This window comes from Aulonocara stuartgranti (assembly GCF_965226115.1).
Source record: "Aulonocara stuartgranti genome assembly, chromosome: 19".
Lineage (NCBI taxonomy): Eukaryota > Metazoa > Chordata > Actinopteri > Cichliformes > Cichlidae > Aulonocara > Aulonocara stuartgranti.
The window spans coordinates 3,780,480-3,806,218 of NC_138955.1; the positions used below are offsets into that span (position 1 = coordinate 3,780,480).

The 25,739-nt window shown below is 42.3% G+C and overlaps 1 protein-coding gene and 1 pseudogene across 4 annotated transcripts; both read left to right on the forward strand.

The window, feature by feature from the left end:
* Positions 1-13: 13 nt before the first annotated feature.
* On the forward strand, positions 14-25,641 carry LOC309695310 (ubiquitin carboxyl-terminal hydrolase 42-like; annotated as a pseudogene). Its single transcript, XR_014280786.1, has 11 exons — positions 14-115; positions 702-945; positions 1,531-1,908; positions 6,744-6,867; positions 23,189-23,277; positions 23,369-23,451; positions 23,499-23,610; positions 23,727-23,867; positions 24,104-24,204; positions 24,385-24,550; positions 24,646-25,641. The product of XR_014280786.1 is annotated as a ubiquitin carboxyl-terminal hydrolase 42-like (transcript).
* Positions 17,273-22,469, forward strand: LOC309695309 (uncharacterized protein). 3 transcript variants are annotated; one of them, XM_082515844.1, is made up of 4 exons: positions 17,273-17,967; positions 18,131-18,308; positions 18,593-20,592; positions 20,844-22,469. In XM_082515844.1, exons 3-4 carry the CDS (start codon positions 19,952-19,954, stop codon positions 20,944-20,946), a joined length of 744 nt encoding a protein of 247 aa, XP_082371970.1. In that variant the 5' UTR covers positions 17,273-17,967; positions 18,131-18,308; positions 18,593-19,951; the 3' UTR covers positions 20,947-22,469. The 3 variants fall into 3 exon arrangements, with proteins under 3 accessions (XP_082371970.1, XP_082371971.1, XP_082371972.1); XM_082515845.1 differs by having other exon boundaries at positions 17,273-17,682; positions 17,795-18,308; XM_082515846.1 differs by having other exon boundaries at positions 17,273-17,682; positions 17,805-18,308.
* Positions 25,642-25,739: the final 98 nt, after the last annotated feature.

Sequence of the window (25,739 nt, forward strand, 5' to 3'; positions counted from 1 at the left end):
AGCCGGCTCGCGTCGTTCACGTCAAAGAGTCGGCTCTAAGAGCCATTTCGTTCGCGAACGACCCATCACTATTCTGTTGTAAACGTGCTTCCGACTTGGAAATTTCCTCGGTCGAGTGGGTTATCTGGCATTTCCCCTCTTGAGTTTTCTAAACACTAATTTTTGTCGATATTTTAAGCTTGTTAGTTGGACAGAGTTAAATTAGATGTCGAAAGTTACTCTTGTCTCCTGGTGTTTGTTATTTAAAAGGAATCTGACAAGATGATTCAAATAAAAACAAATATTTGGTCCTCACTTATGCTAGTCTGTTTTTGAATGTAAACAAATCATCCAATCTAACACAATTTCAGATACTTGTTTGCTGAAAGTTTAGTCGATGGTATGAGGGCAATGTTTAATATAGCGTTATTTAACTATAAGCTATAAGAGACTTAGAGCTTTTTATTGTCATTGTGCAGTTTCTTGCACAGCGAAATTGGGTATAATCTGTTAATGTGGCTTTTGTATTTAGTTGTTGTTGTCCAAACTCACTGTACTGCTACCTAACCAGTGTAGAATTGATGTAGTATTTAAGTTTTCTTTCCCTTTCCCTTTTTCCAAATTAACAATGAGAAAATTCAAACCTAGCAACGACTTTGTTTTGTTTTTGTTTGTTTTTTGTTTTCAGTTCATAAACGTATGTGTCTTTGTTCCTAATGCAGCTATGAACAATGACCATAGTTGACAGATCTTCAGAAAAGTCTGACCACGAGTCAGCCGGATGTAACCGATCCTCCTTCACCAGTGGAGACGTGGGGATGGACGGCAGTTGTTCCAGCAGCTGGGCAGTGGGCCCCACTGTACCCAGTGACTCTCCAGACTCTCCAGTAGGCTGCCTGGCCCCCACTCCTGGAGCTGCTGTGTACAACAGTACACCCTCCTCTGTGGACCGGCCCAAGGACCAAGGTCAGAGCAAAGCCTGGCTTTTTTTCAAAATGTCTTTTTAAGCTGTTTGAAGATTTTTATTGTCAGACAGAATAGTTTTCCAACCTGTTTTAGCAAATATGGAACCACACTTTTTAGCCATTATTTACCCATATTTGTCAGAATTGGTTTTAGTAACATACAGCTAATCTTTTTGCTTCTGCTTTCACACAAGTTTGACAACTGCTTTTGTGGGTGTTGTGTTGCTGCTTCCCTTCTCCATTCATTCATCCAGTTATGTAATGCATCCAGCTTTGCATGATCAGTCACTTCAGCTCGTGATGCAATTGCTGTTTTTATATAAAGACCGGCAGTCCAACTTGTTTAGCAGAAACAAAGGAGAAGGCAAACTGTCCTGTCTTTCTTCCTGAGCCTGTTTAGGAGTTGTTCACAGTGGCCAGAATCACATTATATAACTGTTAATAGTTGTAGCTATTACTGTGATGTCCTGACATGACTTTGCCATGTGCCAGTGTGTGGTTGTATAAGTAAGGTAGCATTAAATTATGTCCTTTTTAAAATGTATTGAAACAGATTTTTAGTAATAATTGTGGCTCTGTGTGTCAGTGATGAGCAGTAGCGATGGAATTGACTTGCCCCAGAAGGTGCTGTTCTCACCAGATCAGCTCAGCCTAAAGTGGGCCGAGGTTCACCGCATTGGTGCAGGCCTCCAGAACATGGGGAACACCTGCTTCCTCAACTCAGCCCTGCAGTGTCTCAGCTACACCCCTCCTTTAGCAAACTACATGCTGACGCGGGAGCACTCCAAAACATGTACGTTATTTCACCAACAGTGGTGTTACGCAGTCCTGCGCTGATTCTCACATTGTATCACTCCTTACTCACTCAGTATTTTGTCTCTGTCTCTGCACAGAAAGTGTTGGAGCACTCAAGTTCATTAAAAAACTTGATATAATAATGAGGTATTATATCAACCCAGTGTGGGTGTGGTAGCTTGTTTTGGTAACAGGGCTTGAAAAGATCAGAAGCAGCTTAAACGTGTAGTAAAACAGGTGTCTGGGATTATGGGGGAGAGCTGCCAGACTTATGCTGGGCAGACACTGTGCGATTTTTTCAGTCGCTCGTCGTGAGGTGTCAATCGCTTCTCGTTACCCCACGTATACTATACGATGCATGACGCACGATGAAGGCCAAAATCGGGCCGATCGCCAAAACGCATAATGCTGGGCTTATTCTGGGCTTACACTGTGCGATTTTTGGCCCATTTTGAGCCGATTTTTGAGTCGTGCGACCGTCGTATAGTATACGTGGGGTAACGAGAAGCGATTGACACCTCACGCGACCGTCGTGAGGGTGTCACCGCAGTTTGTCACACTGCGCACGCGCAAACACAAATGTCAGCGAAAAAGACGGCGCAGCACGGCAGTGCAGCGTGTGATCTGGACACAAGCGACGGAGCGACAACTTGTAGAACTTTGGAAAGCTCATCCGTGGTGGTGTGTCTGTGTGAGTGAAAGACAGAGAGGGAGAGCGAGCGACAGAATTTCTATTATAACCTTCGTTTTATGTACGCACAGTGTGAGCACTCAGGTCGCATCAGAGCATCAGGCCGTATAGTGTGAGACCCTGCATCGTGACCTATGAACTTCTAACCCCTGCGAGTCAATCGTACAGTTTGAGCAGGAGCTGAATCGCGCGACTGAAAAAATCGCACAGTGTCTGCCCAGCATTAGTGTCTAGTATCCGGTTGTTCAGTCTGACGTCACTAGCCGTGTCTGGGCCTAAACTCCGCTGCAGGTCCATATATCAAACGATCACTGTGGCATTACTGAGAGTTGAAAAACTGTCTAAAGTCTTTCATCTTTAATAAAATGATCAGCGTTCTGCTCTACCAAGTGTAACAATTGAGTTTAACATCCAGGCATCCATGAAAACGGAATTTATGACATTTAACGGAGTTAGAAGTTAGCAGGGAGTTAGCTCGCTAGCTTCTATCTAAATAGAATAGAATAGAATTCAACTTTATTGTCATTGCACATGCACAGGTACAGGGCAACGAAATGCAGTTTGCATCCATCCAGAAGTGCTTTAGTGATATAGATATATTACAATATATATTAGCAATAATATAGATATGTGAGTATATTACAGAAATGGGTCTATTATGGTATGTTATAATGTACACGGTATGAAGTATGTTGTGAATATTCTATAACTATAAGTATGTACAGGCTGTAGTGAGTACAAGCTATGTACAGGCTATGAACAGGATATAAATATGAAAAACTATACAGAATATGAAATAAATAACTTTACAGAATCTGGGATATACAGCTATACAGAAATGGGAACTATGCAAGTTGTAAACAGTTGTAGGATTAAAGATTATCGAATGTACAGAATGATTATTTACAGAGCTATACAGTAGTGCAGTTAAGATAAGTGAGATATGTGGATAATTTCTACAGAGGCTATATAAAGTGCTAGTGGTTGTGAGTGGTGGTTCAGTCCATGTTATTATTGTGTTTGAGGGTACAGTTGTCCATTGTGGGTGTGTGTATGTTCAGTCCATGAGTTTAACGTGGGTCAGATGTCAGGAGGCAGAGTTCAGGAGTCTGACAGCTGTGGGGAAGAAGCTGTTCCGGTACCTGGTGGTCTTAGTCCGGAGGCTCCTGTGGCGCCTCCCAGAGGGCAGGAGGGTGAAGAGTCCATGTGATGGGTGACTGGGGTCTTTGATGATTTTCCCAGCCCTTTTCAGACACCGCTTCCTGTAGATGTCTTTTATGGCAGGAAGTGGTGCTCCGGCGATGCGCTGGGCAGTTTTCACGACCCTCTGCAACGCCTTCCGGTCCGAGGCAGAGCAGTTCCCGTACCAGACTGTTATACAGTTGGTCAGGATGCTCTCGATGGTGCAGCGATAGAAGTTCACCAGGATGTCTGAGGACAGGTGGTTCTTCCTCAGAGTCCTCAAGAAGAAGAGGCGCTGGTGAGCCTTCTTGACCAGCTTGGAGCAGTTGGTCGTCCAGGTGAGATCCTCGGAGATGTGGACTCCCAGGAACTTGAAGCTGCTCACACGCTCCACAGCCGTCCCCTTAATGTGGATGGGTGGATGTGGGTCAGCATTCCTCCTGTAGTCCACGATGAGCTCCTTGGTCTTCTCGGTGTTAAGCAGCAGGTTGTTTCTGTCGCACCACTCAGCCAGACGATCCACCTCCTCCCTGTAGGCGGCCTCATCGTTGTCACTGATGAGGCCAATCACCGTGGTGTCATCTGCAAACTTAATGATGGTGTTGGAACCACCAGCAGGTCTGCAGTCGTGGGTGAAGAGGGAGTAGAGGAAAGGGCTCATCACACAGCCTTGTGGTACACCGGTGTTCATTGTGATGGTAGATGAGCAGCGGTTATCCAGCCGGACATGTTGGGGGCGGTTGGTCAGGAAGTCCAGTAACCATTTGCAGATGAGGGAACTGATACCCAGGTCTGTCAGTTTCCTGATGAGTTGTGAGGGGTGGATTGTATTGAATGCTGAACTGAAGTCTATAAACAGCATTCTGGCGTAGGTGTTGTTGTTGTCCAGGTGTGAGAGGACAGAGTGCATTGCGATGGAGACTGCATCCTCTGTGCTCCTGTTCCGGCGGTATGCGAATTGGTGGGGGTCCAGGGTGGGGGGGAGACAGGATTTGAAGTGTGCTAGGACCAGTCGCTCTAAGCACTTAGTGATGATGGGGGTGAGTGCTACTGGGCGGTAATCATTGAGGCAAGATGGGTTGGAGTTTTTGGGTATCGGGACGATGGAGGTGGATTTGAAGCAGGCCGGTACCACAGCGTGGGCCAAGGACAGATTGAATATGTCTGTGAGCACTCCTGCAAGCTCCCCAGAACACGCTCTGAGAACACGCCCGGGGATGCCATCAGGGCCTGCAGCCTTGTGGACATTGATCCTGCTCAGCACCGCTCCTACATCGGTGGGGGAGAGAGTCATAGGTTGGTGGTCTGGCGTCATGTCTGCTTTGGTTGTGGTTGTGGGGTTCCCTCGCTCAAAACGAGCATAAAAGTTGTTGAGCTCGTTGAGGAAGGAGACATCAGAGGATGCGGGGGAGGGTTTGGTGGTCCTGTAGTCTGTGATGGTCTGGAGTCCTTGCCACATGCGTCGGGGGTTGGAGTTGGAGAAGTGTTCTTCTACCTTCTTTTTGTAATGGTGTTTGGCTTTTTTGATGCCCTTCTTTGGATTAGCCCTGGCTGTACTGTAGGCGTGTGCATCTCCTGACCTAAAGGCAGTGTTGCGGGCCTTCAGGAGGAGACGAACATCCCGGTTCATCCAAGGCTTCTGGTTGGGGTACATGGTGATCCGTTTCTGGGTGGTGACACTGTCTGTGGTTTTGGAGATGTAATCCAGTACAGATGAGGCGTACTGGTCCAGGTCTGTGTGGGTGAACATATTCCAGTCTGTGTTTTTAAATCTGTCCTGGAGCACTGCGTCTGTCCCCTCTGGCCACACTTTAATTGTCCTCACAGCAGGTTTCACACGTTGGATGAGTGGTGAATACCGAGGTGTGAGGAACAGGGAGAGATGGTCCGATTGTCCAATGTGGGGGAGGGGTGTGGCTTTGTAGGCTCCAGCCAGGTTGGAATACACATGGTCTAAAGTCTTGTCTCCTCTGGTGTGGCAGGAGACATGTTGGTGGAATCTGGGGAGGACTGTCTTTAAGTTGGTGTGGTTGAAGTCGCCAGCAACAATAAAAGCAGCCTCGGGGTGTTTATTCTGGTGTTTGTTAATGGCTGCAGAAAGTTACAATATAGCATGTCCTGACTGCGGGGTTTTGGAAACAAATTAAAACGTACAGCTCTGCTATCACTTCCAACATAAATGAAGACAGAAAACTAAACAGCAGTGACGTTTGTAGGGTTACTGAAGTTGGGCTAGCTGGTATATAATGATGTGCTACGTGATCGCTAGCGACACAGCTATGTTAGCATAATATAAACAAGCTAACTTTTTTTCCACTCGATAAAAGTTAACGTGAGTGTTCTCGGTGGTCAGGAACAAATGTAATCGCATGGCAGGATGCTGTAAAAGGACCAAACTTCAGCCAGGAGAACAACTGAGATAATCCATCCACAATACGAGGTTAGTCATTCATATAATGCTGCATGGGCTGGGCTGTAGTTACATCCTAAGGTTTTAAAAACTGAGCTTAAATAAATGATTAGCGGTAATAAAAGCCGAGGGAGGTCAACGGGGATCACTGACTGTTTTAGGAGCTTTTTGAGATCAAATAGAAGAAAATACAAAACATTAAACATGTTAACAACACAAAAGCCATATTAAACGCAGACTACTTTAGGCCCGGAAGTAGGATTCGTCACGTCATCACTTAACAATCAGATAGATTTCTTCTGAGCCAACAGGGTAAGCAGTTTGAGCAGGAGCACTCAACCCCTCAGGTCATCTCTTATTCACCCTAATGGCATTCGTGCTATTATTGCAGCAGCAAAATTCAGAAAATCCAGGTTTTTCTATGTGTTACTATAGAGCTTCGAAGTCTATGTGCACATTTAACCAAAACTACACGTTTAACAGATGCACTGGGCTGAGTGTTGTGCTTCTTGTTAGACTCCTAAAAATAATTTATTAATTAATTTATTTTTTTAAGAACCTAAAGTGTCAATTCTCATCAAATCAATTCTTCCCGTGTAGCAGCAGATGGCCTCTTAAGTAATTAATCGTGCTCCAATTCCTCCTATTGTCTTTTCTGCTACTTGAATACTGTAAAGTGATCGTCTGGTTCCAAAATGCTAAAAAATAAATGGTCAATCAGTTAATTGTTGCACTGTCCTTATTAGTTAACTTTTGTGCTTTATCTTTTTATTATAGATTGGACAGGCAAACGCAGGCAACCTCTTTCATCCATCAAGTGTTTGGCGGGTACCTAAGATCCAGAGGTAAGTCACTGTTTTTTAAGGTTTGATTTATTTTTCTTTTATTTGTCTTTTTATGTCTTACAGCTTGTGTGATACTCATAGCACTGATTTCTGTTTCTGTTAAACGTTTAAACTGCAAAGCTGTCTCAGATACATTTGACCCTTTTCTGGATATCACTCTGGAAATTAAGGTAATTGGACAACATTCAAAGTGACGTTGCTACTATGTATTCTCTGCATTATGGAGTGTGAGGTTTTTCCTCTCTCTCTCTGTTCATATAGACTGCTCCAAATGTCTCCAAAGCTCTGAAGCAGTTTGTCAAGCCAGAACAGCTGGATGGCGAAAATGCTTACAAATGCACCAAGTAAGTCAAAGAGATGCCAAACCATGATGAATGTTTGTTTCCTTCAGGTGCAAAAAAATGGTAACGGCCTCAAAAAGATTCACAATCCATCGCAGCGCCAATGTGCTCACCCTCTCACTCAAACGCTTTGCAGACTTCAGTGGAGGCAAAATCACAAAGTCAAATGGCCAATAGTGTCTGCTTAAGTCATAAAGATACATGACAGATGCTTTGTTTTATTATAAAACAGGATATTTGCATGTAATGTTTGAAATTCTTTGTGTGGTGGTCATCAGGATGTGAAGTATTTGGAGCATCTGGATCTGCGGCCCTTCATTCACACCCCAATTGTACTTGATAACAAACTGTAAGACCCCCAAAGAAGCATGGGAGATGCTAAAAGCACAGTTTGAAAGAGATACTGTTGCTAACAAGCTATTTCTGAAGAAGTACTTCCGGTGTGAAATGAAGGAAGGAGAACATCTCAATGATCATTTAAAGAGGATGAAGGAACTTACTGATCAGCTAGGGGCAATAGGTTCTGTAATTGAAGAGGAAGATCAAATTGTCACTAGGGCTGGGCAAAACGATTATTTTCCTAATCGATGAATCTAGCGATTAATTTTTCGATGCATCGATTAATCTAACGATTCATTTTTCAATCCGATTCGATTTCGATTCGATTCGATTAACGATTTTTTCCCCATTATTTGACTTGTATAGCAATTTCACATTTATTAATTTATGTATATAAATGAAAAACACAAATCTATTCATTTGAAGACCTTTTAATAAAAAATAAAAAAATTGCAAAATAAAGTTGTAGAGGTCGTACAATCAATACAATAGAGATAGCATTTAACAAGAAATGAAATGTGCAAACATATATAAAATTAAGGAAAAGTTAACAAAACATTTCAAATAAATAGCAACAATGGTGTCTTTAAACAAACAAAATGTAATATTCACTTTGCTTTCTGCCAAAAAGTGCTCTTCCTTCACAAAACAAAATCCACAATAACATTGTACTACAATCTTCTGTTTTTAACAAAAAATTAAATGTTTTGCAAAACAAATATAACAAAGGAAATCATAGCAAAAAATTAATAATATACAAACAGCAGCAATGGCGTCTTTGAACAAATAATGAAATGACAAGTTTCCCCTAAGTAGGACTCTGTGACCAGACTTGTCCAAGCATCAGTGGTAAGGGAGATTTTGGATGTGGCTTTTTTTAGTTCATTCCTTAGTTTCTCCACTGAAGTTTCATACTTTCTCTCCATCATGCTTGTAAAATGACGCCTAGACGGCAGAGTGTAACCTGGTTGGAAAGTGGTCAGCATTTCTTTGAATCCCTCACCCACAGCAAGTGGTCTCTTGTCTTTTAAAATCATAGCTAAGACGCTCTCAGTAAGTACAGCCACCTCCTGGGGGGTGCATGGTGTACTTCTTCTCTGACAGTAGTCCTCCAGACTTTTCTGTTTATTCCTGAAATCATAAATCACACACAGCACACAGATGAATTCGAATAATTACAAAATAATTATATGGAAAGCATAATATCAAAATAATTTGATAAGGATCTGGTTGAGCTAGATAGATAGATACACACACACTGTTATGCCATGTGCTTTCATAGCATAACAGTAAGAGGTTAATAATAATCCCCAATGTTGAACATATGATATGCAGTAATCATGATGGCTGGAAAAGATAATGTTTAAACAGCCATAGCTGATGGCACCTTTACTGGTGCACTGCTTTCTAGTCATTAGATGGCATAACTTTGACTTATAAGATCAAGCTGGAGAAGCATAATGTATAAAAACAGTGTTCAAATAGGATGAAACACATTAAATTTGACAAATCAAGAGTTCATTGTCATTTTGCTTTTGCAAGCACTTTAACAATGTTGTAACAGTGTCCACGACGGCTACGTTTAGCAGGTGGTGCATTATCCTTGTTAACATTTCTCCTGCGGCCAATTCGCTGTCTCACATTTTTGTCTTTCGCCGATTCTGATAATCAGCCTGCGTGCATTCAGACTCATTTTGCCAGCATGGGCCACAAAAAAAAAAACAATAACAACAGCAGCTGCTATATGTTACTGCTCAGCAGCTTAAATGAGTTTTGCATTTACGGAGGTTGGGTGTTTATCTGTGTCTATGAGTGAGTGTACGTCTACGTGGGGGGGGGGGGGCGGTCTGGATGAATTAACGGGTAAAAACTAGTGTTAGTAAAAAAGTTGAAAACTTACGGTGGTTTGTCCTTTGCAGAAGCTGCTCCTGGATGCCGTCGTTTGAGGTGCTGGTGCATAGCCGTCGTGCTTTTATGATAGGCCATTTCCACCTCACAAAGCCGGCAAACGACTGAATCACTTCCTTTTCTGTTAAAATATCCCCATACTGTAGAACTGCGTGTTCGAGTGGAGTGATTTAAGTTGACTGCAACTGCCTCACTCATGATTCCGCTACTCGCTGCCGCCATGTCTTTTTTTGAAAGTGACGACGCATCGATGCAGATTTTTTTACGTCGACGTATTTTTTGCCAGCCCTAATTGTCACCCTTCTAGGTAGTTTGCCACCCAGCTATGCAACTGTTGTTACTGCTTTGGAGACAAAGATGGACAGTCTGACACTACAGTTTGTTCAACAAGCCTTGATAAATGAGGAACAAAAGCGAGTGCTTACTGACAACACCACTGTGTCCAGTAGTGTATCAGCGATGTCATCTCAGATGCATAGAAATGAACAGAGTGGATCAAAAACAGTGGGAGCAAACAGCTCCGACTCATGGAGATGTTACAAATATGGGAAGGAAGGACATATCAAGCGTGATTGTCCAAGCATTAAAAAGAAATACAAGGCCCACAAGGCTAAAAGCGTGGTGTATAAGGACAAAGAGGACGCATTTGAGGGAGCTTTTGTTGTAAATGAGTCATGTAAAAGTGATGCACAACAAGAAGAATGGTTAATTGATTCAGGAGTGTCAAAACACATGACATGGAATAAAGAAGCTCTACAGAACTACCAAGAGTTTTCAGAACCACAAACAGTAAAACTCAGTGATGGCAGAGTAGTTGAGGCTTTAGGTCTGGGCAACATAACAATGAAAATGTCATTCAGAGTTAGTAATGGAAAAGATGCCACAATGTATGATGTGCTGTATGTTCCCAAGTTATCAATGAACCTTTTCTCAGTGGGAGCTGCTGCCAAGAAGGGAAACACAGTGAAGTTCAAAAGGACTCATTGCTACATAAGAGGAAAGAATGGAGCTCTCCATAGAATGGGAACACAAAGATCTGACGGCTTGTATCAGCTGGATATTGAGGGAAACTGCACAACCTGTCATGGAGCGTCAACTGCTTCAGTTCCAGCAAGTATGTGGCATCAGCGCCTAGGTCAACATTGAAAACGTATTCTACGCTAGATTCGACACAGCGAACACCATGAGACCGGACAGTGTGCGCACCGCGGATGACGTCAGTGTGCACACTGTGTCTGAGGAGGATGTGCGGAAGTGCTTCAGGAAGGTGAACGCGCGCAAAGCTACTGGTCCGGACGGGATTCCCGGCCGCGTCCTCAAGTCATGCGCGGCTCAGCTGGCTGGAGTGTTCACACACATCTTCAACCTTTCCCTCTCTCTGTCTGTAGTCCCAGCCTGCTTCAAAATGGCCACCATCGTCCCTGTACCCAAATCCTCCACCATCTCCTCATTGAACGACTGGCGACCTGTAGCCCTGACCCCCATCGTGAGCAAATGCTTCGAGAAGCTGGTCAGGGACTTCATCTGCTCTGCACTACCAGACTCACTGGACCCTCTACAGTTCGCATACCGCCACAACAGATCCACTGATGATGCCATAGCCCTGACACTACATACTGCCCTGTCACACCTGGAGAAGAGAGACACGTATGTGAGAATGCTGTTTGTAGATTACAGCTCAGCATTCAATACCATCGTTCCCTCGAAGCTGGACAGGAAACGGCAGGATCTAGGACTGAGCAGCTCCCTCTGCAGCTGGATCCTTAGCTTCCTGTCTGACAGACGCCAGGTGGTCAGACTGGGCAGCATCACCTCATCCCCCATCACACTGAACACTGGTGCTCCACAGGGGTGTGTACTGAGCCCTCTCCTGTACTCACTCTACACCTACGACTGCACAGCCACTAGCAACTCCAACATCATTGTGAAGTTTGCGGATGACACTACAGTGGTGGGTCTTATCACCAACGGTGATGAGACGGCTTACAGGGAGGAGGTCAGCGCCCTGACCCACTGGTGTCAAGACAACCATCTCACCCTCAACGTCGCAAAGACAAAGGAGTTGATAGTGGACTTCCGGAGGTGCAGAGAAGTACACACCCCCATCACCATCAACGGCGCTGCTGTGGAGAGAGTGAGCAGCTTCTGGTTCCTTGGAGTACATCTGGCTGAGGATCTTACGTGGTCAGTACACACAAACAAAACAGTGAAGAAGGCGCAGCAGCGCCTCTTCTTTCTCAGGAGACTGAAAAGATTCGGCATGAGCCCCCGCATCCTCAGGACCTTCTATCACTGTGCCATTGAGAGCATCCTCACTGGATGCATCACCACCTGGTATGGCAACAGCACCGCCTACAACTGCAAAGCTCTCCAGCGAGTAGTGCGGTGCTCTGAACGGATAATTGGAGGTGAGCTTCCCTCCCTCCAAGACATCTACAGGAAGCGCTGCCTGAGGAAAGCGGGGAGGATCATCAAGGACTCCAGTCACCCCAGCCATAAACTGTTCAGACTGCTTCCATCAGGAAGGAGGTTCTGCAGCATCCGGTCCCGTACCAGCAGACTGAGAGACAGCTTCTTCCATCAGGCCATCAGACTGCTGAACACTTCATAGACACCTCAGCTTCACTACTGGAACTTCAACATTATGCACTACATACTGTATATAAATGCCACTTGTTTTGCACAATATCCAACTACAAACCTCTGTATATTTTATATATTTTATTTTATTTTTTTTTACTATTTAATTTGTAAAAATGTGTATACACACACACACACACACACACACACACACACGTAGGAAAATATTTAGTATACACATCCAGAAATGCATACACTATTATATATTGTACATATATTTATTAGTTTCAGATTAGCCATTCTTGTATTTTGCTCGTTTGTGTTGTTGTGTTTGCACATCTCTGTTGCTTGTGGGGCTCGCACACAAGAATTTCACTCGCATGTGCTGTGCCAGTGTGCCTGCACATGTGATGTGACAATAAAAGTGATTTGATTTGATTTGATTTGAAATACTGATGAAACCTGACACTGACATTGAAATAACATTGATTCACTGTTGTTCTGTCATCGTTGATTGTTGATCTATTTATAGTTGACAAGGTGACAACAATCACGTTGAAAAATCATCAATTTATGGTTGAGCGGGAAATTAAAGCTGCTACCACTTGGACTATTCCGCAGCACCCCTATCACATTGGTACGTCCCTCCAGGTAACCATTGTCTTGTACAGTAGAGCGGGACATTAGATTTACTCTCAGCGGAATTGACCGGAGAAGGCATCAGTTCATGCACTGCACTGGCCTGCACCACGATTAGTATAAGGTAAGAATGAATGACTTTTGTTCTAGTCGTTATTTCCATGGTTGCATTTGAATAACAGTAAAAAAACAAACAAACTTGTTAATGTAAAGTTTCGGATAAAATGTGGGAGCCCGAAATTTTGTCTACTTTCATCTTACAATCCGGCAACAAATAAATTGCACTGCAAACAAAGTCTATCAACAAAGAAAACATTTTCGTTTCATACTTTTCCGTTATATTCCCTTACAAAGCTAGCTTTAACGCTTCGAGGGTTCCTTTGTTCTTGCCGTCGCCTCGGCGCTTGACCCAGACTTTCGCTCTGTAGTTGCTTTTTAGCATAGTACTACAAAAAATTGTAAATCTGTGATATATGATTGATAAACGTAAAAGTAACTGTATAAATGTGTTCAATGACTTTGTTACTTTTAATGATTGGAGAGCACCCACTTCGATTCGCACTCAATTCAAACTCTACGCTGCACGCTCACCTACCTTGCGTTTGCACCTTTTGTCCACACGTAAACTGCGTTTTCATCAACTGAAAACTGAGATTTTTAACAGTAGAAGTCCCAGACTTTTCTAACCCTCTGTTAGCCAAGTGGAAGCGAACTTTGCTAGTCTTTTAGCATCAATTCACATCAAATCAAATCAAATCACTTTTTATTGTCACATCACATGTGCAGGCACACTGGCACAGCACATGCGAGTGAAATTCTTGTGTGCGAGCCCCACAAGCAACAGAGATGTGCAAACACAACAACACAAACGAGCAAAATACAAGAATGGCCAACCTGAAACTAATAAATATATGTACAATATATAATAGTGTATGCATTTCTGGATGTGTATACTAAATATTTTCCTACGTGTGTGTGTGTGTGTGTGTGTGTGTGTGTGTGTATACACATTTTTACAAATTAAATAGTAAAAAAATAAAATAAAATAATAATAATAATAAAATATATAAAATATACAGAGTTGAATATGTGCAAAACAAGTGGCATTTATATACAGTGTGGAGTGCATAATGTCATATGTAAATTAGGTCGTTACCTGAGAATTCTGGAGGGGAGTGGGTGTGTGTGAATGATTGCTGATGTCTAACTGCCAACTGCCTCTTTGTGTGTGTGTGTGTGTGTGTGTGTGTGTGTGTGTGTGGGGGGTGGGGGGTGGGACTTCCTTTTGTGTTGAGGTGGATATAATCTCACTGCATTTAGCCTAATCCTTCATTGCCCTGAAGAATCCTGTGGTGTACGAACCTCCTCTCCAAGGAAAGAAAATGCAGCAGGCCTTGGAAATGATCCTGAGTGAAGTCAACCCTTGTGACTCGGATGGAGAAGACCTACAACTTCAGCCGGATTCGGACTCGGAGCTGTCTGATCAGTCTTCAGGTTAGGTTTCATTTCATATTATTTCCTATTTCATTTCAAACAAGTGAAAAATACTAAAAAAGCAGAGCAGGATTAGGGTTAGCTAGTAACCCTAACTCTAGTTGTTTCTTTTTATTTAGGAAGACATTTCATATCATTTCCTATTTCATTTCAAACAAGTAAATGGATGTAGTAAGTAAGATATTTCAGACATTATTCTGATACAGATGAGGAGATACTGGAATTATAATTAGTATCTATGCATGCATTTGTGATTTTTTTTTTTTGACCTTCCCATTGCTCACAATTTGAATTTGTTCACACTGCAGATGAGGAGACTGCTTCTCCACCTAAAAAGAGAGCTTGTTTGGGGACTGAGACAGCGAAAGATGGCACAGTGTGGCGCGAAGAACAGGTGGGGACCTGTCTCCCTTTCACCCCAATAGAAGCGTACGCTGCAGATGGAGAGCCAACGGCTAAGGCCAGGAGAAGTATCTCGAGTCGCCTTCAGAGCTTCCTGTGTTTCATCACTCTTGACATGCTTCGTAGCATTCAAGAATGGACTATTCAACATGCACGGCAAACGGAGCATGTTCATTGGTTCATGGACCTCCCTGAACTAATGGCATTTATTGCAATTGTCATCTTGCGGGGGGTTACCAGGGTTCCATCTGTAAATGACTGCTGGTCAGCAAACCTGGGAAACCCACAGATAATTGGAACTATGGCACGAAACCGCTTCCAAGACATCATGCAACACCTACGCTTTGATGACAAGTCCACCCGCAGTGATCGAGCAAAGACTGATAAGTTCGCTGCAATTTCCAGTTTGTGGGGATCATTTGTCACCAACTGCATCACGTGCTACAACCCTGGTCTACATATCACCGTTGATGAACAGCTTTTCCCATCAAAGACTCAGTGCTGTTTCCTGCAGTATATTGCAAGTAAACCTGACAAGTTTGGGATCAAGTTTTGGGTGGCTTGCGACCTAAAATCCAAGTACATTTGCAATGTCTTCCCATATCTTGGCAAGGACCCCAATCGTCCCAGTGGGGAGAGACTGTCTGAAGATGTAGTGATGAGGCTGATGGAACCATTCCTAGACAAGGGCAGAAATGTTACCACGGACAATTTCTTCACATCGCTTTCACTTGCGCAAAAACTTCTTGGACGGAAAACCACCATCCTCGGCACAGTCAACAAGATTCGCAGGGAAATTCCTCAATCCACTAGACAGACAGATCGCAATGAATTCACCACTCAGGTATGTTGCAGGTCTTTTGTGGTTCTATGTTTATGTGTTTCATTGTGTGTAAAAGTGCTATGGAAATAACAATTTATCTTATTTCTTAGGTGTTTTCAACCTCTGCTGCCACGCTGACGGCGTATGCGGCCAAACGGAAGAGGACAGTCTATATTCTTAGCAGCATGCACAGCGTGGTTCAGACTGATAACACTACCAAAAGGAAGCCAAACACTGTCACCCTTTACAACAAAACAAAGTGTGGCGTGGATGTGATGGACCAGATGGTTCGGGAGTACACTGTCCGCAGAGGAACACGGCGCTGGCCAGTTGCCGTGTTTTATAACATGATTGACATGGCAACACTGAATGCACATGTGCTGTATCAAGCATGCACCGGGACGAAGGAAAGACGGGTGGACTTCCTGGTGGCGCTTGCAACAGAGTTGGCTCGCTCTCATGTAGCTGCGAAGAAGGCAAGAAAAGAACAGTTGCTTCGGACACAACCCTCCACACCGAGCCCTGGAAAAAGAGCCACGTGTCAGGTCAAACACAAATGCAAGAAAAATCAGGCCACTATGCGATGTGTTCACTGCTACAGATACACATGTGGTAAATGCAGACGACAGATACCATGGCAGTGCCAGGATTGTGAGTGATTGCTGAAAATGTTGAAATGTACTCACTCACTTTTTATTATTATTTGTACATATGTGTACAAATGGTTGGTTTTTTTTGTACTGTTTTCATCAATAAATCTCAGCAACAAAGGACCTACACCCATGTGTGTTGATTTCTCCCTAAGATGGCAAACTGAAACACTCCACTCCCCCACCCCCTCAATCACTCACCCCCACTCCCCTCCCTCCAGAATTCCTAGGTAACAACCTAATATACATATGAATGACTAGCCAATTTAGCTTCCACTTCCAGCATTTGACTGACTGCTCTCCGGCTTTTAAAGGTAGAAACCCAAAATGACTGCTCTCCGGGGGTCTAAGGTAGAAACCCAAAATGACTGCTCTCCGGGGGTCTAAGTGTTTAAAGACGCCTGCCAGGGCGGATATTTTCGAAAACTCCGTTTTAGCATTTACGTGTGGACAAAGGAAGACGGAGAAAACGCAGCGTCAAAGGTGTGCGCCTATTTTGATGCCACACTGTGCGCCAAGTTTTTGTCTCGGTGCCATGAATTCCTACAATGGCAGACTTAGACAAAATACTGTTAATTTTATTATCTTCAGTGTTTAAATGCTTACATATACACACGCAGTTGTATGTTTAAAAAAAAAAAAAAAAAAAAGTTTGTTTTATCGGGTTTGCTTGTAATTGTTGCCTATATACATTTTAAGCTATTATTTATTATTTAGTTCAATCAATAGATCAAGTTTTGTAGTGACTATGAAATATATTGTAATTATCTGTTTCCTGTTTATCCTAGACAGGGCAAAAAAGGACTCCAAATTTTAAAAAAAGATAAAAATGAAAGACTGGTGCATTGTGCAGTTCAGCACTGGTGGTACAGAAATAGTCCCTAGTTCATGGATAAATGGGGAGAAATTGTCATGGCCTCCATATCCTCCGTGAGACACATTCAGGATCCACGCCACAGTAAAGAGGAGAGTTCATCCTGGTGCAACATGGCTCACCTATGCACCAGTCCGACTTCTAATAAGCCATGGTGGGTATCATCTGGATTGGTGTTGTATAAATGTAACAATAACAAGTTTTTCGTGTCCTAATTTATGTCTGGCCATACATTGTGTTTGTACTTCCAGACACATTTCACGAAGCAGAACGCAGTCTTCAGAAATATCTAAGTGAACACTGTGATACGTCTGACCTTCAGTCCGAAGCTGAAACTCAGACCAGTCATAAAAAAGCACAAGTAAAACTTTTTTTATTTCACAAACATATCTTTGATTGCTAAGAATTTATGATCTTGTCTTTTATACATATCTGTGGTGCTTCCTTACTGCAATATCACCACATAATATAGTCCAAAAAGTGGAAGCTTGTAAACTTTTTATAGATGCAAAGCCGTGTACACTTGTGCACTTCAAAAATTCCTTGTATACTGTACCTTCTTGCACATCTCCGTTTCCTGTGTGTGTTGTTATAAATCAAACTGTAACTTTAGGAATTAATATTCCAAAAGCACATTTGTAATTACTTATGACCGTTTTCAACTTTTTTTCTTTAGACCAAATCCCCTGTACACACATAGTGACTCAGAGGATGAGCAGCCCACAAAAAAACGGTTTCCCCAGGCGCCTCGAGTGACAATACCAGGTAATAAAATACTGTCTGGTGTCTTTGTACATATCTGTGTGTGACACAAGGAAACTTTTGACAAGTTGTCTGTATTCTTAAATACTTAAAAAAAATTATCTTTTTCTGTCAGATCTGACAAGAGCTGTTAACGAACTCCGTGAGGAGGTCAGAGCCATCCGCAATACCGGCTGCAATGAATCGGTAGATGCTGGGGTACTGCCTCTGGATTTGCCCTTGCACAACATTGAGGAGCTAAACAATGCAGAGGCACCTCTTCAATCACAAGAGGCAAATAAGGCAATGGTAAGTATATAAAGGTTATGTACACTTTGTAACTATAAAGTGTAATAGCTGTCAGATGTGATTTAAATACATAACAACGGCCTGTTGATTAAACACACAAGCACTTGCATACACATTAAAGACATGAGACACGCTAATTCCATCTCTTAAAATGTGTCTATAGGTGAGACGCTTTACCTTGATTGGAGGGACCACACTGGAGGTGCGAGTCCGCCGTGTAATGGCTTATGCCATTACAAACGAGCTGGCCTCGGTACTAAACTGGGCAGGGAAAAAAACCAAGGACCAGACAAAGCAAAAAAGGGCATTTAAAGATACAGCGCTCTGCAAATGCATATTTGGTAAGTTTTACTGTTTTTTTGCTATATTACTTTGTCCTTCTTAATAACAAGACTTTCATGTCCGGTTAATCTGGAGATGGAGTCTTTGGTCTTTGGCTTGTTTAGTCCTCGGGTTGTAGTTTGTACAGCCCGAGGACCCCATGTTTATTTTGTTTTAAAGACAGTTAACAAGAGCTTATTCATGTGCTCTAATTCACTTTTTTTTGTTTGTGTGTGTGTGTGTGTGTGTGTGTGTGTGTGTGTGTGTGTGTGTGTGTGTGTGTGTGTGTGTATTTTTGTCCTAGATGGCCTGACGCAGCAGTTAGGGGCAAACTCTATGTCCGAGTTTGTCTTTGCACAAGCAGTGCAGAAATGGCTCCGATACGCCCCAGATCGTTTGGGTGGTGCAGGACGCACATCATGCATCCCCATCCCAGAGTAAAAAATTACAAACTTCTGTGAAACATATAAATGTAAATAGGAAACTGTCTTTTAATAAAGTATTTAGCAAACGAAACATGCCTATTGACCTTTTTTTGTTTAGTTTTTTCTCTGTTACATCACATGCAATGCTTTCTTATTTTAGGATATTAATATTGACATGATACATTGTGAGACATTTGGTTTTTTGTTTTTTTTTAAAGGGTGTCCAATTTGAGGAATAAGTACAATTATGTGTTTAGGTGGTTTAAGTATTGATGGAAACATGCAGTAGTTTAGTATTGGTTAAAATACCTATAAAGAGAGGTAGATTTCCAGTCATGATTTAACTGTTGTTTTAATAAAAAGCAACTGTGCGAAAGAGGTGGAAAATCAACACCATAGCTCAACAGTGTTTCAATATCAGAATCTGACATTGTTTCAATGTCAACAGTATTAGAAAATATAACGTTGAATCAATGTCAGGTTTCAACATTGATTCAACATCAAAACCTGACGTTTCAACGTTAAAAAAGGGTGCAAGAGTGACGTTAGGTCAACGTCACACTTCAACGTTGATTCAATGACATCACCTGATATTGACTCAACATTGTTTCAATGTTTCCTTGCTATCTGGGTAGGAGGAAAAAAGTACTTTGTGACTTTCATTGATGACTACTCCAGATGTTGTAAAGTGTATTTCATAAGAGAAAAAACAGAAGTCCTGAGCAAGTTCAAAGAGCTTGAAAGAACCTTCTCAAATGAATGTGGACAGGGAGTAATAAGACTCAGAACTGACAATGGTGGGGAATACACATCTAAAGAGTTTCAAGAATATTTGAAAGCTCAAGGCATCCACCATGAAATGACTGTACCACACACACCACAGCAAAATGGTGTTGCAGAGAGAAAAAACAGAACTCTAGTGGAATCAGCTAGAAGCATGCTGTCACATGCAAAGTTGCCAAACACATTCTGGGCAGAAGCTGTTGCTACTGCAGCTTACATACAGAATAAGCTCCCAACATCTGCTTTAAAGAACGAAACACCCTATCAGAGATGGTATGAAAAAAAACCCAGACATTAGCCATATGAAAGTATTTGGTTGTGTTGCCTATGCTCATATTCCAGACAGAGAAAGAAGCTGGACAAAAAGGCAGTGTTGTCGCAAAACGTGCAACAACAGGGACTGAAGGACTAAATACTAAAGGAGCAGTATCAGTCCAAGCCTAGTTCTAGTTGCAATGAAAAACGATCTTCCCGAGACAGGAAAAGACTGTACTCTAGCTCTGGCAGAGATAGAGAAAAACACTACAGGGATAGGAGTCACGAACGAGAAAGCGACGATGATCGTCACCGGTACAGACGGGACTACAAAGACAGTCACCACCGCCAGTACAGGGATTGTTTCCCCCTTTCTGGACGTTACTACAGGGAATGGGAGGCCGATCGTCACCGGGAGCGAACCTTCCAGCACCCTCGGGAGCGTGATCGCGACAGGTGCTCTAACCATTACTACCGCTACCGGTCAAGAGAGGACATTGACCATGAGCGAAGGGGATATGGTTACTCCCACCGAGAGGAGTCTCGTGGCAGTCGGAGGTGGTTGCAGGATAGTAAAGACTCCTGGACAATTAAGGATAAGAGTAATGGCAAAGAGAGAGAAAATTACTCCTCAAAGGAAGGAAATTTCTCACCTTCTACAGCACCAGAAACAAACAAGTTCAAGGGCTCGCCTTTCCTCTCCAGACAAAGAGGTTCAAAATCGCAAGAGGACTCTCAGCAAAGACAGGGACGACAGCTCTGAGGCCCGCCACACTAAAAAACACAAAAAGAGTAAGAAAAAGAAGAAATCAAAGGATAAAGACAGACACCGTGAGAGTGGGTGAGTATTGCCATCTTTCTCTCGATCCTTTAATGAAAACAGAAGGAAATGTGTTTGTTTGTTTTAAGCTAGATTTTTTTTGAAAATAATATGGGGTTAAAGCTCACTATCAGTATTAATATTTTCTTAAAAACGGAAAGAATTTTCATCATTTTATTGATAATGGGTCACTTTTTCTGTCTTAGGCTGGCCGTAAAGCTTGAGATCTTGGTTTTGTTAAACAATGTGATTGGTTCTCTGTCATCCCGTAGAAGTTCTGACGGAGATTCAGACAGAGCTGCGGAAATGAAGAAGAAAAAGAAAAAGAAGAGACATCGGGACAGCGATCCCGAACTGCACAGCCCAGTGCTCTGAGCCAGGGCCGTGCAGAGAGGTTTAAAGGGGCGGGTGCTTAAAGCTAAAAAGGGGCACATTGAGCCAGGCTGAATAACAACAACACACATTCATCAAGAATCTAATATGGGCAACAAGGCAAAGCAAACGTAGCCGATGTTTTACCTGATGGGTACAATGTTGCTGTTGAGGGGTTGCTGTGGATAGTGCTGGAGGGCAGGGCTGTGTTGATCTGAGACTGTAGACATTAAAAAGTCCATAGGAGAGATGGTAGCTGATTAAACAAGTGTCATGAGATAATAACTAAATGCAAAGATTGGTGACAGCGCTTAGGCTCTGCCTGTGAATCACTCTTTGCTTCTCTTCTTCCTTCCATCCCATCTTTTCATATATCACTCTCCACTTGCTATGTGAGAACAAGGCACAACTTGCTATTGCAATAAACTATAATTTAATCATCCACACCTAACAACTCCAGCACTTAATCTACAATAAAATGATGAGAGAAAAATGTTATAGCACTGCCTTTAGTAGCCTCACACAGCTCTGTTTCCTCCTCATGTCCTTACCAGGCATGTCTGGACAATGTTATATCATGAGTAATATTTTTTTTAAAAATCCATCTAAATAAAACACACACATGCACACACACAAAGTGACATTTTAGACCTTCTTCAGAATACTGTATATACTATGGGCATCATGGTGCTGATCCAGAATCCTTACATTATTATTTATTACTAGAGCTACAATAATAAAGCAAAGAGGAGGGGGAGTAATAAATATAAAATAATGTATTTATGATGATTCCATTTGTTTCACTATCCACTCTGTGCAGGGGCAAAGCTTATTACATTTTTAAACTATAGAGATACAATCATTTTACTGCTGTAAAATCCAACTTTTGTCTTATTTAAAATATAAATCTAATATAATCTGCTTCTTAATGTATGTTCTTTAAAATACAGCGTGTGTTTTTTAATATATTATAATTATAATAATTATTATGTGGACATGAATATTAGATCGTTTTTTAGTGAAATATAATCCCTCCAGAAAGGCAGGAAAAGCCCGGAAACTTACTTTAAAACTAAATATGTTCTAAATACTTTAAAACTAAATATGTTCCCTAAAACGGTGACAGAGCTACAGACCCATGACAGCCTTACACAGGTAGCCAGCAGCTATGACCAGCACTACTTGTGCAGTTAATAAAAGGACAGGTAATGTTTGTCGCGCTGTTGCACACACAGCACGCTCGTTTGTCAGTTGCAACAAGACAGCTTACCAACGTGTACGTTGGTAACCTGCGGGACCAACATCACCCTGCGCGCCACCTTTTCCATCTGCTGCCCTCAGGGAGAAGGTACAGGTCTATACAGGCCAGAACATCCAGACTGGCCAACAGCCTGTATCCACAGGCTGTGAGGCTCCTGAACTCTCTGCCCCCCTCTCACGGACAATAACCATATCCAACTTCTTAATAGCAATGAACTGGTCTGCATTGGTGCATCATATCTTTATTCTCTTCCCCCTCCTGCCCCCCCCCCCCCCCCCTCTTTCTTAAATAGATAACTATCATATCTGATATCATATCTCACAGTACAATAATATTGAATGGGTTGCATTGTTGTATTTTGTCATGTTTCTCAGGTCTTTGTCTGAATTTCTACGAACATTATTGCTAAGGATTGTCTTATTGCATTGGAGTCACACTGGGTTAAATATGTACACTTGGGTTTTAAGGGGTATTTATTATTTTCTTCTTTTTTTGGGGTTGTATGGAAGCCCCAAACGCAATTTCATTGTTCTTGACAATGACAATAAATAAATAAATACTAAAAATACTAAAATACTAGTAATAAGATAATACTCCTGGGTGCTACACACTACAGTGTACGCTGTACACCTACTTACTGGTTTTGTGGCATCAGTCTGTATGGAAGAAATATAGTAAGTCTGTGTCTCTGAGTTAACTTGTGTTTCTCCTACAGCTCCGGACCGCAAAAAATGCGCGTGCTCTTTGTGAGCTCGTTCCCGGCTCGTAACCAGCGCGTTCTGCCGTCAAGGGCGATCATTGGTTAAATGTGATCATGTGACTGATGTACGGTGGCCCCTAGAGACAAAGCACGTACAACCTCTTTCATCCATCAAGTGTTTGGCGGGTACCTAAGATCCAGAGGTAAGTCACTGTTTTTTAAGGTTTGATTTATTTTTCTTTTATTTGTCTTTTTATGTCTTACAGCTTGTGTGATACTCATAGCACTGATTTCTGTTTCTGTTAAACGTTTAAACTGCAAAGCTGTCTCAGATACATTTGACCCTTTTCTGGATATCACTCTGGAAATTAAGGTAATTGGACAACATTCAAAGTGACGTTGCTACTATGTATTCTCTGCATTATGGAGTGTGAGGTTTTTCCTCTCTCTCTCTGTTCATATAGACTGCTCCAAATGTCTCCAAAGCTCTGAAGCAGTTTGTCAAGCCAGAACAGCTGGATGGCGAAAATGCTTACAAATGCACCAAGTAAGTCAAAGAGATGCCAAACCATGATGAATGTTTGTTTCCTTCAGGTGCAAAAAAATGGTAACTGCCTCAAAAAGATTCACAATCCATCGCAGCGCCAATGTGCTCACCCTCTCACTCAAACGCTTTGCAGACTTCAGTGGAGGCAAAATCACAAAGTCAAATGGCCAATAGTGTCTGCTTAAGTCATAAAGATACATGACAGATGCTTTGTTTTATTATAAAACAGGATATTTGCATGTAATGTTTGAAATTCTTTGTGTGGTGGTCATCAGGATGTGAAGTATTTGGAGCATCTGGATCTGCGGCCCTTCATGTCTCAGTCCCACGGGGAGCCCCAGCTCTACAGGCTGTATGCTGTGCTGGTTCACTCTGGATTGAGTTGTCATGCTGGACACTATTTCTGCTATATTAAGGTACTGGCTGTGCCCGAATCTGTTTGAATGCTGCTGTTGCTTAGTACAAACAAACACACACCATAAACAACACATTTAAGCAGAAAACTGAATGCAAACAGAGAAAAATACTTTGTATGCATTGAAAGAAAGAAAAAAAAAAGACCCCTATATAACCATAAGATTCTTCTTTTTAGCTCAAATTCAATTCAGAAACTGAATCTGCTGTGTCACATCTCTCTCATTCTGTCTCACAGGCCAGCAATTTGCAGTGGTTTCAGATGAATGACTCGTCCGTGTCAGTCAGTGACATTAGGACCGTTCTCAACCAGCAGGCATATGTCCTCTTCTACATCAAGTGAGTAAACATCGGTATTTTTAAACATTCTAGGCTTATTCCTTCAGTAGAACTTTTCCCATCATTATTTAATAATGTAGACATGTTTATTCCCACTTTTCTTGTAGAAAATGTATTATTATAACCTAATGTTATAATGTTGATGCTTTGTCATGGTTAATATTCTTTCCATGTCATCAGGTGCACAGATGTGAAAAAAACTGGGGACTACAGCCACTTGAACCATAACGCTGGCATATCTGGTCAGTCATCTCCCCGGCCGGTGGTGATCCCACGCACCATCGCCACCATGCATCAGAACAGTGTTGGCTTCATAGGTCCCCAGCTGCCACCACACATGAACAAGGTACTTCCTCACCTGAGGGTACTGATAATGTTGTTTTTGTTAAACCCAGTGTTTCTCTTCTAAAAACCTGTTGTTGTGACTTCTTGTTCCTTTAGAGTTCTCTTCATGTTAATGGATCTCTGAGGGACTATCCCACAAGCTCCAAGCCCAGCACGGTGGGGAAACCAAACCATGGACTAGCTTCTTCTGCTTCCATCTCCCACTCAGTAAGCCAGCCCACAATGATTCTAGACAGCGACAAACAACAGAAGCTTTCATTTTCAATTGGGCAAAGCAAACCGAACCGCCCATCTGCTTCTTCCTCCTCTTACTGCCAGCCGTCCTCCGCCAGCAGCTCCTCCTCCTCCAGCTCTTTGTCCTCCTCACAGTCTACCTCAGACATCCAACCAGACGTTCGTTTTATTCCGCGTCCACTAAACCAAGTCAGCGGCATGCCTTTCAGTAATGGGGATCAGAACCCTGTAGGAAACGGGGCGTCCTTCCTGGTGCCGGCTAGCCAAGAGGAATCAGACCAAGAGAACTGTGACACTCTGGATAACGGCAGTTCATCCAAGTCTCATCCTAATGAAAATAAAGACACAGGAAATGTCTTTGATAATTCTCCCAAAACCGCCAATGGGGAGTCAGGAGTGCACCATCACGGCAATGGATTAAATGGACAAGCGTATGGAGACTTCAAATCCAGCCAAAATGGGCACCACAATGGTCATCACAAAGTGAATGGACACAGAGGCCCTGACAAGGTAAATCTTGTCTTTATTTTTATAAGTTCAAGGGCTCCCCGCCACGGGCTCACCTTTCCTCTCCAGACAAAGAGGATCAAAATCGCAAGAGGACTCTCAGCAAAGACTTTTTTTTTTTTTTTTAAACAAAGTTGCAGAAACTTAACTCAAGGCAACCCACTGCATTTACGTTTTTAGGTTCTGATGGATCACTTATAATTTCAAGTTTAGGAGAAAAGTTGCTTCAACTAATGTTTTTGTGTTTACAAGATTAATAACTGCTTTTTCTTCTCATATTTTATTGTTTTAAGCAATGTATTTCCTAAAGTTTACACAAGGTATTAGTTTTAGTTTACGCAACATTTTGTTTTGCCAATCAATTTCCTAAAGTCTAGAAAAAGTATCCTTTATAGTTTCCCTGTTGTATTAATGAATGTTTACACAATGTTGATTTTCAAATAACTTTA

What these genes read in the sequence shown, in the direction of transcription:
- LOC309695309 (XM_082515844.1), top strand. Translation starts at nt 19,952, where the DNA reads ATGAAAAACGATCTTCCCGAGACAGGAAAAGACTGTACTCTAGCTCTG. An exon ending in GACAGACACCGTGAGAGTGG is followed by an intron (nt 20,593 to 20,843) that starts GTGAGTATTGCC and finishes GTCATCCCGTAG; the next exon opens with AAGTTCTGACGGAGATTCAG.